At 44.2% G+C, this 13,940-nt stretch overlaps 1 protein-coding gene across 1 annotated transcript in view; it reads left to right on the top strand.

Annotated features, from left to right (window-relative positions):
* The window catches only part of adgra2 (adhesion G protein-coupled receptor A2), a 37,735-nt gene that overhangs the window by 19,431 nt on the left and 4,364 nt on the right, over window positions 1-13,940 (top strand). The window contains exons 3-13 of the mRNA XM_046034722.1: window positions 9,187-9,258; window positions 10,268-10,339; window positions 10,442-10,513; window positions 11,130-11,293; window positions 11,694-11,907; window positions 12,126-12,290; window positions 12,374-12,572; window positions 12,690-12,839; window positions 12,931-13,092; window positions 13,211-13,411; window positions 13,528-13,717. Of these exons, the coding sequence (XP_045890678.1) occupies window positions 9,187-9,258; window positions 10,268-10,339; window positions 10,442-10,513; window positions 11,130-11,293; window positions 11,694-11,907; window positions 12,126-12,290; window positions 12,374-12,572; window positions 12,690-12,839; window positions 12,931-13,092; window positions 13,211-13,411; window positions 13,528-13,717 (1,661 nt within the window). The remainder of the gene's footprint in view (window positions 1-9,186; window positions 9,259-10,267; window positions 10,340-10,441; window positions 10,514-11,129; window positions 11,294-11,693; window positions 11,908-12,125; window positions 12,291-12,373; window positions 12,573-12,689; window positions 12,840-12,930; window positions 13,093-13,210; window positions 13,412-13,527; window positions 13,718-13,940) is intronic.

Genomic DNA, 13,940 nt, shown 5'->3' with positions numbered 1-13,940 from the left:
TCAGCATCAGCATGCTAGCATTGCCATTGCGTCAGCATAATAGCATTGTCATTGTGAGCATGTTATTTGCTGGAAGAGTCAGATGAGTTCAAATTAGTAAAATTGCTCAGACTACAGTAGCTGAGTGACATTTGACATTTGTATAGCAGTAGAGAGGCTAGTAGCTAGCTGGCAGCCAGTATCCCTTTAATCCCTTTATCAACTTTACAGCCATCACAATCAAAACAGGCGTTTACCAGCTTCAGGCTACCACTTCTAGCTCCTTGGATACCCTGATGTGAGAACTACATCTAGTATGTGTTTCCCATCAGAAGGTATGCTGTTTTACAGAGCATGCCAGTAAAGCTTTATGGTGTCCTGGAAGCTAACAACACACGGAGCAGCTTCAGTCTGGATACTGTATACTTATTTTATTGGAGGGGGGGTGGGTATGTTGAAGGGATATTAGTTCCACATGCCACTTGGAGCTGCCACCCAAGAAGCTAACGAGCCTCTCAAAAATGTTGAAAGAAAGAAAAATATGGTAATTTGTTGCAGTTGTTAGCTTGTTAGCTACCTGCTGGAGATCACACCAGACGTGCCATTCGAGAACAAAAGCCAAATTTGCTGACTTGCAGTTTTTATGTCTGGCATGTGAACGCCGTGGGTGAATAATTGCAAGGTTCTCAGTTCTCACCTCAATTGTCTTGCACTGAAGATGCTGATAAAGCTGTTGACAGGAAGAAACCAATCCACAAACCTGTGACTAATACTACTTGGAAGAATAAATGATGATAAATAAAGTCAATGTAGATCCGTAGCTTGAAGTGTTTGATGGAAAATGAACTGATGTTGCTTGTTTTTGTAAGCGCGGACAAGGTTCCCTGTAACGCCGTCGGGTCGGTGGGTCAGGTAACCTGAGCATACCCACTAACTGGCCTGTGTAGCCAGATCAGTGATAAAACTAGCATGGGGCAACAGGGTGGAGCATTCCTGGAGTCTCATAACTAAAAGACCTGGGAAAAGACACAGAAGAGACAGACAAACTAACAGACACACATACTTATGCTCCGCAGAGGGAGTGAGAACATAACGTAAATCATGCAGGCCTCATTTCACTCCTCTGCCTCAACCTCTGCTGGCTCTGTGACACACAGCAGTGGAGGTCTGCTCACTCACTCTGACGTCTTCAACCTTTAATTGAGCCCTGCACAGCTTATAATTACATCTGAGCTCATGGTAAAATTGCTGTCTGATGTGAAAAAAAGTGATGGAGGTTTGAAGGGATGACAACAGAGGTGAGTTTATAGTAGAGGTTTGGAGTCTGTGTCTCTGTTTGCTTCATGTTCGTACTGTGAGATTTCAGCCCGCCATGGCTCTTCAGGTCTTGTCATTGTTTCCAGTATGTTGTGTACATGTGCTTGTCATTTGCAGCAGTAGTGAACAGTTACTCATATTATGTGGTCAGTGCTGTAATCAAAGGCCAGCCCACTAGGGCTGAGTAAACACACATCAGGGAATTATACTGCATCTCTTCCCCTACGTGACAAGGATAAACACTGTCTGCTCCCTGACTGCACACACACACTCTCACTCTTGGCCCATCTCTGTTGTGACTCCAGTGTGTACTGTAACTCTGAGTGTGTTTCCTAGTATGGGCACCCTCGCTTCTTGTCCAGTCATTTCAAATGGGTCTGGTAACTCTCTCAGCAGATGCACACTCACACCAGACGTCTATTCAGAGTTGAATGCAGTCTGATCTGCTGTTGTTAGTTGGAGAATATAGCTCCAGGGCAGGCCACCCTCCTCCAGGCCTGGGCCAGACAGTGCAGCAATCTACACAGTTAGCCCTTTCATTGGGACCAACCTCCTCAAAGCCACTATTGCCTTCATAACCTGCCAAACCACCCAAGTGCAGAGGAGCAATTTAGCCTTGTTTGTTTTTGCCCTCTTACTGGACTACTGTGTTTTTGTAGCTCTTTTAAATAGGCTTGCCATCCAACAGCTACATTTGGATCTTGGAATACCTCATTTTTTTCCAGCTTGTGAGGTGAAACACCAGTTGAATCATACCAGGCTTCTGTGTCAATGCTTGCTACATGCAAATTAAGTCACATTCACACACAGAACCGGGCCTTCGATGCTGTGCTTGTGTACCTATTTGAGTACCTCCACCTCTGTGCACGCCCTATCTGATGGGAGCCAACGCTGGCCGCTCCTCTAACGAGCCGGGACCTTTATGAGTTGCGGACAGATCTCAGCAGCCTGTCCTGTGCTGATTTGAGGCGAGGTAATGAGAATAATGAGCAAAGAGGGCCGAGGCAGTCTGGCTCTTGTCCAACTGGGCCCCATTGCACCATGGGACACGGGACAGGCAGGCAGGGCACAAGGGGCCCTCATTACCAGGTCTGTTCACCCTACAGGGAGAGAGTGAGCAGAGAGCAAAGAGGGAGTGCAGAGGGCAGCGATGATGATGGATGAGGGAGCAGCAGGGCGCTTGCAGTGGACAGGTCTGAAAGGCATGAGTGAGACTTGTATTTAGGACTGGTGAGAGGCTGAACGTGTTGGCAGTATGATAGACTTTGTCAACATGAGAGTCTGAAATTATCCCTATGAATCTACCTAACGTGAAAGTATTCACAGGAAATATCATGCAAGACTTCCTGTTGACTTGTAACAGCTTCATTCAAGAACAAGAGATAAGGAGTTGCTTGTGATTTATGCTTCTGGAGCAACAAGAATTAAGGGAAGTTTGTACCGAAACCTGTGACGAATAAGTCACACAGAGCATGAGAATGTGCAGATGCTGGATATGTTTAGGAAATGTCTGCATCATAGGAAAGATTTACACAATTATCATATTTAAGAATAATTAAGAATGCTTAGACCAATTCTTTACTTTGTGACTTGATAGTATCTGTGTTACAAAAAGGGGAGACAGGCCGCTCAATCTTTGCCTCGAGCCTCTCTGAAACCGACCTTGAAATCACCTCTGCCATTCTGAGCAGCTGGGTTTAGGAAGTTGTCCAACTTAAACAACTTTACCATCTGACACAGGGGAAGTGGAGCCGAGATGGCTAAAGATGGTATGGTGGCTGGAGAGAGAGCGGGAAAGACGGAGAGAGGGAGACAAGGAAAGCGCAATGCTGCAGTTTGTCTTAAATCTGAGGTTGTTTTTCTTTGGGGAAGATTAACATTATTTCCACACAGGCTAAGCAAATTACCTTGATGAGTGGGAACAAAGCAGAGGTGGGAAGCACTATAGCATGTAAAAACAGTGGATAATGTGTGGACATGGCAAGGAGCCCTTCTGTCTAGACCAGTCTGGGTAAGAAGGTTTAGATGTACCAGTCCACTACCCTAAAGACAGCTAAGGCCAGCTGTGGAGGTTGCACATGGGAGTCTCATTTCTCCCTCACAGAAAAAATGCACATTTGTTTTAGTGTTTGCCCGCACACGCCACTGAGCGGCCCCCGTTTAAGCAACGGTCACCTAATGAGAGTGCATGACATTAAGGGGTGGAGCGGGTGAGGAAGGGGTTAAGCGTGCTGGAGAGTGGAAACAGAAAGGGGGGTGCTGCTGGAGTTGATAGACTCCAGATGTGTCTTTCAGATAAACTGAAGGAACGGGGTGTGTTTGTATTGCAAGCCTAGCTCAGTCATGGCTCTGGGGGTTTATTGAAACAGCGAGCGAGCCCCCTCATAAGCCCATTACCAAATCGTACACTTTATACACCAATAACTCTCTCGCACACTCATTCTGCAAACTTGATATGGTTTCAATGGCAAGTTCCTCCAGAGGAACTTGAGCTTTCTCTGGACTCACTTCCCCCCACTTCCGTTTGTGTTCTTTTCTGCTTTATTTTTGCATCTCCCCTCTCCCAGCTCACTGGTTCTCTCGATGTTCCTCTCCCTTCCCACTCTCTACATGCTGTAGTCCACCTACTGGCTGAAAATTCACTTAGGACATGAGTCTTCCTTTTCATTGATAATATGAATGAAAGGTGTTTGTTCCTGTTTCCTTCCCAGTTATAAAGTGAACATTGTTTTAAAGTGAACATTGTTTATATATATATATATATATTTATGACCTCTGACCCTGACAAACTTTCACTTTTGATCATTTATCTCGCAAACAAATATTATGATCTAAACTGTATGTCCCATAAACTAAAAACATAAACTCATTGTTTCTGACTGCTGTGCATGCTGGTAGATTTGGTAGATCTCGTAAAAATCCACAGAGCTGCCAAAATGGGCATCACCTCCTTCTCTCGGCTGCTCTAAACGCCAGAACTGAAGTCAATAACAGTCCGTGGTTCCAGAGTTTTCCTTGGCAGAAAACTCTCCAGCTCCCCTTGCTGCACACTATAGAAACATGTAATCAACGTAGGAAATTTTACACTTCAAATAAAAGTGTGTATTGCTATTTCTGTACATCCTGCTCACGGTAGTGCAGTTGTATCCACAGTTACTGTCACTGTCAGTCATGAGCAGAGCCGATGGCCTTATTTTGAACCGTAGTACAGTCAATGCAATGGATGGTCAGGTGACTGTCCAGGTATTAAAGGAAATATCTCAAGTGTGTGTCCAATGGTAATCCAAATGACAGCAGTTTTGTGAATATAATAGAAAAGGTCCACCTTTGCTCCTTTGGCTTCATGGCTACACCAAAGCAATTGGTTTCCAGATGAACACAGACAAAAAGTTGATTAGGTATATACAATCTTAGAGGAACCAGAAAAAAAATAAAGAAAATAATCTGGGGAAGGGGCAGCAAAGCAGGAAATTAGTAGAAAAACAAGAGCTCGGCAGATCCCGGTTTCCTGTTTTGGGGGGAAGGCAGGAGTATGTTTGGGGCCTGTGTTACAGAGCCCCCATTGTGAGCAAGTGTGTTGAGGAGTAGGGAGGTGGGGTCTGCGGGGCCATACACAGGGATGATTTTGCTCAGTACTGAATCCCCTAACCCACCTGCCCCTCCCCATACGGGAAAGCTAGCCAGTAAAAAAAGGAGAAAAAGGAAACTGTAAAAATAAACGAGCATTGGCCCCTGCTAGAGACGCCAACCAGACAGGAAATGACACGCGGCACAAAAATGGTCTCCAATGACCTCTGTCAGGAACGAAGGTGCCAGTTATCCCCCTGCTTTCTTTTTCCAATACGCCTTTAATCCACTCATAGACATGTATATTTGTTTCTGTCTTCTGGCAATTGCTTATATTGGTGTGCATCAAGAGATGAATATAAATTAAAGTACAGAAATTGCCCCTGTAATGCCATGTCTTTCCATTAAAAAATTCCAGGAACAGGAAATTCTTAATTCCAGTCTGGCGATAATGAGTGGCCATTCCCTGGCTTCAGTCATTTTCCCAGCTCCCTCCGGGGCCAGGGCCTAAACAATGTCAGTGTAGCACTCCAGTCCCTGCCGCTGTGCTCCTGATAATGGAGCACTCTACGTCTGGAGCGCTTTACAGACCATGTCTTCATTATTACCCTCTCGCTGCCCTACAAGCACGTCGCTCCTCTCCAGCCTGCATGGGGCCCAGGTGCTCATCCCATATACCCACAGAGAAATGACTCTTCAGAATGGCAGAGGACTAGCCCCATTGATCAGGACAAGTTTGCGGGGCGGGGGGGGGAGACATTCTTAATGGCAGCCACTGGTGTTAGGTCCAGCGGCAGCAGACAATAGCCCCTTCTGGGCTGGGAGTGAGCTTGAGTCTGTCACAACCCAATCACACAGGCCACATGTGGCGAAGGGGATAAAGCACTGCACTCCCAAGGTTACAAAGTATGATTCAAAAAAGGAGACCATAGTCATAACAATAATGTGTCACCACCACTCATCTACATGCTGCTACTGAAGATAATGAATAAAGTATTAGCTGCAAGTTGCAACTGCTTACCTTTTTTACTTTAATATTTTCATGTTCATGAGCATCAAAATATGTGAAAACAGTGAAGTACTTCTTGTCTCTGTTCTGCTATGATCCTCTTGCTTGGTGACAGCTGTTGTCATCAGTGTCAAGGCCACTGAGCTGTGAAGCTGTTGTCAGGGAGGGCGCTGTGTACTCCAGAGGGCACACAGACAAGTCATTACCTGAGTCTTAGGCCTACCGGAGCTGCAGTTTGTATTGTACTGTCGGTTTGAAATAAAGTTGGAAATAAACCTGAGTGTGAGTGTGGACGAGTGTTCAGGGGCTGCAGCAGAGATTTAGTCTGGATTATGGCAGTTAACAAGCGCTGAAATTTGGGCTACAGCAGAGCTAAGCGCTTGGCTGCTGCTTCAAGTCCTGTTGACTCTGGTGAGCTCCTCCACATTCCCCAGCTTGGTGATAAGAGAGTGTATCAAAAGTAGTGGACTGCTGATACTCTTCAGGCCAAAGCACACACAGCACTGTAACTCTCAAGCCAGGTATAAAGGAGCAGACCATAGGAAATGCACATGTGTGATACTTATTTTTTTTTATTGCTAGCTGATGACTACATTTTATCAAACTGGGCAAAATGTTGATCTTCAGAAAGCTTGGAATGCTTTTAAACTACACACTCTCAGTGTCATGTGCCAGTGGTGGCTCTCAGAGCCTGTTTCAGGGGCATAACATATCTGTATCTCATTTAAGTGCCTACAGAAGTCTGGTAGCCCCACTTCCTTCTAACGCCACACCTCCAGATTTCTTGTACTCTTCAGCCCCAATGAACACTGACTCAAGTGACATTACAAAAACTGTTTTCACATATGCAGTAGCACTCCCCAAGATCTGTAAACGGACTGATGTATAAAATAGGTCGAACTCCCCTTTAATGCCCCTAATTCTATACAGAAGAATACGCTGGTTGGTTATCGTTATCAGCTCTGTACTAAAGGCTAAAAATGCCCAAAATAATAATAAAATGACTGCATCACATTGCTTTAGAAAAAAAAAAATATATATATAAAGACCAGAGAAACATGTTTTATTCCAATACAATAAGCATATTTTAATATTCTGAAAGACATGAGGTTAGAAAGTAAGATTGATAACCTAATCTAATAACGAATAAGGATTTGGTGTTTACGTGGGCCCTTGCTTACTTGTCTTAATCATCCCATTACAGATCCATGTTTGAGTGAATATACATGGAGGTCAGTGTTACACACCAAATGCATGTGTGTATGAGTGTGAAAAAGACAGACAGGGAGGGAGAGACGATCATCAGAGAGAGGAAACAGTGGGCAGTGCCTCGTCTTTCATCGCTGCACTAATGAGCCCCGGGACACACAGACTGGAAACAGCAGTATTGTTCTCCCCCTGCCCTGGTCAACAAATCCTATACAGCTACTGACACACAGAAACACATGTACATTCAGAGCAGGACACATAAGCACACAAAGACTACCACATGGGACGTGACAGGCCAACAAGGCCACACACACTCATACTGGAGCGTATTCTTGTTTTCTGTCTCTGATATGAATGGCAAAATGTATTTAATATCAAGCAGATTTCTATTTTTAAACTTGGTCAGAATCATAGAGGTGGAAACATCTCCACCTTTTTAAAAAGCTGCAAAGTTGTTGCAAAGTGTTCTGTCTGACAAGCTGGCACGCACTCAAAGTGCTGGGCTGAGCTGTCCAAGGCTGTCTGCTTTGAGATAAACACAACAGACCTCAAGCTTTTGGTCCAAGGCCAGAAAGCTTTTGCTCCATCATTATAACCTGTCTCCCATCTATAATCCAGATATGAGCGATGGTTTAGCGAGAACTTGGACCAATGGCAAAACCCCTGATCTCTGACTTTATCCTAGCCATACCGCACAGTATAATTCTTTACAGGAAGCCATTTTCTCAAACAATTTGCCTGCCCTATTTTGATCAAAATAACACATCTCTTGGAAAGCACACAAGACAATGGTTAAGAGATGACTGAGGTTGTACATGGTGTGAGGTTGCGTGGTCGAGAACAGCACCAAGAGATAATCTTAGTGGAAAAAAGGACCAGAAAGTCCCCAGAGGTCTTGCCTACCACAGTGGCATCTTGGCGAAATAGACAAGAATGCACCCACGATGTTGATGCTTTCGGGTTCCTGTGAGGAAATCATCGTCTTTGACTGTTTGACAGTGAGAGCAGGCATTTTTCATGTTGTTGGAACATTGATCACATTCCAACCTACATTGGCACTGTCCTGCCGATAACCATCCGTTTCTCGACCTTCTTTAATGCCACTATTCCCACCTGGCCAATAAAAAACTTCTTGGATTCAAGTGTAGAGGACTGTATAAAATTAAATCCTCAAAGGCAGTTAAAGGAATTAATACTTAATGGTTTGCAATTGCCAAATTTGTCATGGGAAGTCATTTTGAAACCAGCAGAAAAATGACAGAGCCCCTTGCCAGCAGTTTTAGATTCCACTAATATTTTATTTGGTCAAGTATCTGCATCTTGCTAGTGTCAAGCCCATGTGACCGATGGGATAAGATTTCCTATCTGTGTGCAGAAATACCCTAATGTGTCCCACTGGAAGAGCAAGTTTAAGGAAATTTGTCTCCACTCTGCTTTACTTTAACTTAACCTTCTCTTGAGGTCTCAGTGTTAAAGGAATAGCTCAACATTTTGGGAATTATACTTTGCTTCTTGCTGAGAGCTGAAAAGATTGATACCACTCTCATGTCTGTCTGTTAAGGATGAAGTTATCTAGCAGCTGGTTAGCTTAGCTTAGCCTAGAGACTTAAAACAGGGAAACAGCTGGCCTGACTCCACTGCCTGACTCCACTTGCCAACCAACACCACTAAACACAGTTATTAATACTTATCTTGTTTCTTTTATCAGTGCAAAAAATGTGTGAAAACGGTAATTCGCAGATACTTCTTGGCTTTGAACAGTAACTTATTTGAGTCTCCACTGGTTCCCTAACAAAGTCAGAGCAAGGAAATAATCCAGCATAACCCCCCGTAAAACCACAGCTGTCATCCTTACTCTTTGATTTTATTGTGGATCAAACAAACAAATATATGAACAGAACCAGACAAACTTTCCCCCCATTTTTCCAGTATTTATGCTAAGCTAAGCTGCTACAAATTAACAATACAGACAGAGAGTGGTATTGATATTGTCATCTAACTCTCGGCAAGAGGAAGCAAACAAAAAATGTTGAGCTATTCATTTAAGACATGTCAACATGTCTGCATGCATTTTCACATTGAGCTAATATTTTCTCTCTCCCCAGGGACCTCAAGCACAACTTAATCAGCACCGTCATGCCTGGAGCCTTCCAAGGCCTGTCTGAGCTTCGGAAACTGTAAGTAGACATTAACATGATTCACATTCCTTTCGGGGTTCAGAGTAGCAAACATATTAACAGAACAGAAATCATAAGTCAGGGTAGGTTTTTTATGATATGAGCAGCATCATTTGCCAAATTCACATTCGTTGTGGAAATAGACAGACCCACATATCCCCTCACATCTATCTTAAGCAGATTCTGTTTTGGCAGCTCATGGCAGATGTCATACATTATGCTGAGCTCCTGGTGTTAGTGTGACTATAAAGGCCTCCTTCGCCAAGTGTTTCTGCTGGTCCTTGTGGGGCTCCTCCAGTGTCCTATATGGCGCCACCACCGTCGAAACCTCAGGGCCACGCAACAGTTCCTCACACATCATTGGATGTGACAGTGTGGCTGTTTGCAGCCACTCGCTGCTCACTCATTGTGTTTTTGGACACAGAGGTCGGGTTGTGGCGTGGGTAGGAGCTGGTCGTCTGTGCTGCGCCGCGTGACTCCCCTTCCCTCCTCCCACTACTTGTGTTTTCCCTGCAAGGTCTGGGGCTTCTCAAAACAAACAGGGGGAGATAAACACATGCTCTGGACAGCTCTCTGCTGGGTAGTGTCAGAGGTGCAACAGAGCAGATCCCTCTCTGGCTGTGGCTATACATCACACTCAGAGGTGGACGGCAGGAGAGGGGCCATGCTTTTACCCCATTGGTGATAAACCGTTACTGGGGTCCCATGGAGTTCAGATAAGGGAAAGTGGCAGGGACTGTGGGCATGCTTATTTAGATGTTCAACTTTCTAAGCATTCTAGCAATGGAAAATACAAAAAGCAAAGAAAACCATTTATCACTATTTATTTTATATAAACAAGGGATCCTGCACAGTTTTACCTGTGTATATGTAATGTTTGATCAGATATCACAAAAACAACATGGGTATTGAAAGAGTCAAGATATTACAATCTATGACTGAGTGACTGAGACGAGTCCTCTTGAATCAAAAATAACCAACACATTCCTTTGTCTTTTCACACTTTTAGTGACCTATCCAACAACCGCATTGGCTGCCTGACTGCAGACATGTTCCAGGGGTTGACCAATCTCACTAAACTGTAAGAGACAGACAAATAGATTCTATGAAAATATTGTACTGTCTGCGTTGTGGGGGAGGCTATTGAGCTAACTTGTTCTTGTCCTAACTTGTGCACTGCTAGTAACCTCTCTGGCAACATCATATCGACCATGGATCCAGGAGTGTTTCAGGAGCTGCTGTCCCTCAAGCTAGTGTGAGTAGTAGACACTGTCGGCACTCTAAATCCAACTAATTCACTTGCACAGCGCATAGCATTCCATATCCGAATAAAACAATAAATATTTTAGACAAAGATAACATTTATTTTCAGTTCATTTTTTTTTGCATGGGGTTTACTAACTTTTACCAAACCTGTAGAAAAACTCAAGTATGCAATGAAGATTTATTTGACATGTATTTATTTGAATTTGAATATCTATTCATTATCTGTAGATGAAACACATATTTGAACTAAGGCTACCATGAATCAGAAGATAAATCTGTCTTCAAACATTTCAAATCTGGTGAAAAACAAAACGTTTGCTTGTTTTTTTATATGCAGTACTGACAGTTCTTGCGTAAAAGAATAACAGTCTTAATAAATAAAAACATTACTTTCTGATTGAAAACAATACATTTGTTATATGTATCAAATGTAGTGTTGGGGTGGCTGTAATTCAACTAGAATTCAAGTCTTTTTTTCATGTACAGATATGATATGTTGATCCTATGATGAGCAACTGGAAGCAACACTGTATCTGAGCCAGGTAGAGTGAAAAGTGAAAACTCTCAAATCTCCCACAATAAATGACCATCACTTATCTCTCCAGGAACTTCAACTCAGACTACCTGTCATGTGACTGCGGGCTCCGTTGGGTCCCGGGCTTCTTTCGCAGCAGTTCAGCCCGGTTGGGGGATGAAACCCTGTGTGCCTACCCCAGGAGCCTGAGAGGAAAGCCCCTGCGTGGACTAAGGGAAAGCCAGCTGAGCTGTGGTGAGAGCCTGGCTAGAATGAGGCATATGAATGAGGCGGTTCACCACTTTCTTTCAGAGAACATTGGCTTGTGGATTACACTGACAGTGCACTCATAACAGCTCTCAATATCGTCCCAGTATTTCTAAGAATTAGTAGACCAAAAGGGTTGAAAGAGATCTATCCCGGCAGCTCAGCAAAGACATATTTTTAAAAGTATCAGTGAGCTGCGTTGACAACGAATCCTGTGGGTTGCATTTATGAATTGCTGCTGCCTGCATTCAATCTGCTCTAAAACAGCAGACTCATAATAGCTTCTGTGGAAACATTTAGCTGAGGTTGAGTAATGAGAGAGTAGCCGAAATAATTCAGAGCGATGTGTAACGGTCACATCTGCGTCTTTTCCCACCATGTTGCTCAGATGGTCCTCTGGAGCTGCACACCCTGTCACTGCTGCCGTCCCAGCGTCAGGTGGTCTTCAAAGGCGATCGGCTGCCCTTCCATTGCACTGCTGCCTTGGTGGACAAGATCACCACCATACACTGGCGTCACAATGGTCAGCTGGTGACCTCTGACCCAGAGATGGGTGTCCAGCTGGAGAACAGTGTGCTGCATGACTGCACCTTCATCACCAGGTGCAGAAACTCAAGTAACTCTGGCAATCTGTCCTCTGAAGGCGATGTCTGTATTCAAATGCTTATAATCTTTATTCTTCTGCAAAGACAATTCTGAGTGGATTGATAAACTTAAAGAAGAATGTTTAACTAGTTCAGACACTTTGGACACATTCAGACACATTGGAGTATGTGGTGGTAATGTGTTATAATGAGCTGTCTCTACCCTCTTTATCCAGTGAACTTATTCTTTTCAACGTACATGTGGAGGCCAGAGGAGAGTGGGAGTGTGTGGTTTCCACTGGGCGGGGTAATACATCTCGCAGCATTGAAATAGTTGTACTGGAGAACAGTGCCTCCTTCTGTCCAGAAGATAAAGTTGTCAACAACCGTGGGGAGTTCAGGTTAGTTGCAGTTACAGTGATTATTATTACTGTACATACCTAAAGATTCAGTGTTCTCATTCTTCTTCGGTGTTAATCCCCAGGTGGCCCAGAACTCTGGCAGGCATCACCTCACATCAGTACTGCCTGCAGCTGCGCTACCCCTCCCTGTCTGTGGAGGGAGGTATTGAGCAGAAGAAAGCCTCACGGTACTGTGACCGTTCTGGGAAGTGGCAAGAGGGTGACTATTCAGACTGTCACTACACCAATGGCATTACCCGTGTCCTGCATACCTTCATCCTGGTCAGTCATGCTGTCAGAGCAAGGTTTACTACAGCACATGCTTCCTATTCAGTAAACACTATGTAGATTTAGTTTCATTTCATCATTTAGTTTTCTGTTTTTGCTCTTTCTTTACAGAGGCCCATCAATGCGTCCAATGCTGTCACTGTGGCACATCAGGTGCGCACATACACCCTGGAGGCTGCAGGCTTCACTGACTCTGTGGATGTGCTGTATGTGGCGCAAATGATGGAGAAGTTTCAGGAATATGTCAGCCAGCTGCGAGAGGTGAGAAAGATTATGTTGCATTTATGTGTGTAATGTATTTTCCTGACAATACTATCCTTTTACTGTAACATTTCTGTTCTGTTTGTTCCAGTTGTCAGAGGTGTTGGTCGAGATGGGCAGTAACTTGATGCAGGTGGATGACCAGATCCTCGCTCTTGCCCAGAGAGAGAAGAGAGCCTGCAGCTCCATCGTCTACTCTCTGGAGACACTGGCCTGGCCTCAGCTACACAGTCATGCTCAGGACTTCTCCATGGTAGGCAGTATCAACTTTTTTTTAAGTAAGAGCTTCTAGACAATCCCACTGTATATATTTACAGGTCATTGTAGTCCCACATAACAGAAAAAATCAATTTTATTTTTCTTACGTACAGGTGTCTAGGAACATTGTGATGGAGGCCCACTTAATTCGACCAGCCCACTTCACTGGCATAACCTGCACTGCGTATCAGCGTCGTGAGGTCTCAATGGGAAGCCTTGGAATGGAAACCGCAGAGTCTGCCCATGAGCAGCAGCTTCGTTTTCGGTGCAGCACTGGCTCCCATAACACCTCCCTCAACAATTTTCCCCTAAAGGTGAGGCGTGAGCACCCCTTCCTGCGTCTGTGGAATTAGTTCGATCTGCATTCACAGTTATCATGGTGTACTGGTAGATTTCAACATAAATGTGTCTGGTGTTATTTTTTCTACAGAACTCAGTAGCCCTGGCCTCTGTGACTCTCCCAGCTACTCTGTTTCCTCCTAATGCTCCGGCAGACTGTAAGCTGCAGTTTGTAGCCTTCAGAACTGGCAGCTTTTTCCCTCTGTCTGGAAACTCCAGCAACACTGGGGAACATTCTCGCCGACGTAGTGTCAACACACCTGTCATCTTTGTTGGCCTAGGTGAGGAACCTTCTCAGCCTACTTAGTGAAATCACCTTTGTTTTCTCACACATTAAGGAAAGTGCATCCTAAAATAGTGTAAGAAAGGCACTTAGTTTTTCTGGGGCTTTTTTTGTATTCCTGTTCTTGTAGATAGCCTTGTAAGCCATGTAAATATTTTCAGTGCTGTGACACTGTAGTGTAATTTCTAAACAAAACAAACAAAAAAAAACATTAACAACAG

This window comes from Micropterus dolomieu, linkage group LG21 (assembly GCF_021292245.1).
Source record: "Micropterus dolomieu isolate WLL.071019.BEF.003 ecotype Adirondacks linkage group LG21, ASM2129224v1, whole genome shotgun sequence".
Taxonomy (NCBI): Eukaryota; Metazoa; Chordata; class Actinopteri; order Centrarchiformes; family Centrarchidae; genus Micropterus; species Micropterus dolomieu.
The sequence above is the reverse complement of the archived record's forward strand: the minus strand, read 5'-3'. Positions and strand labels throughout refer to the sequence as shown.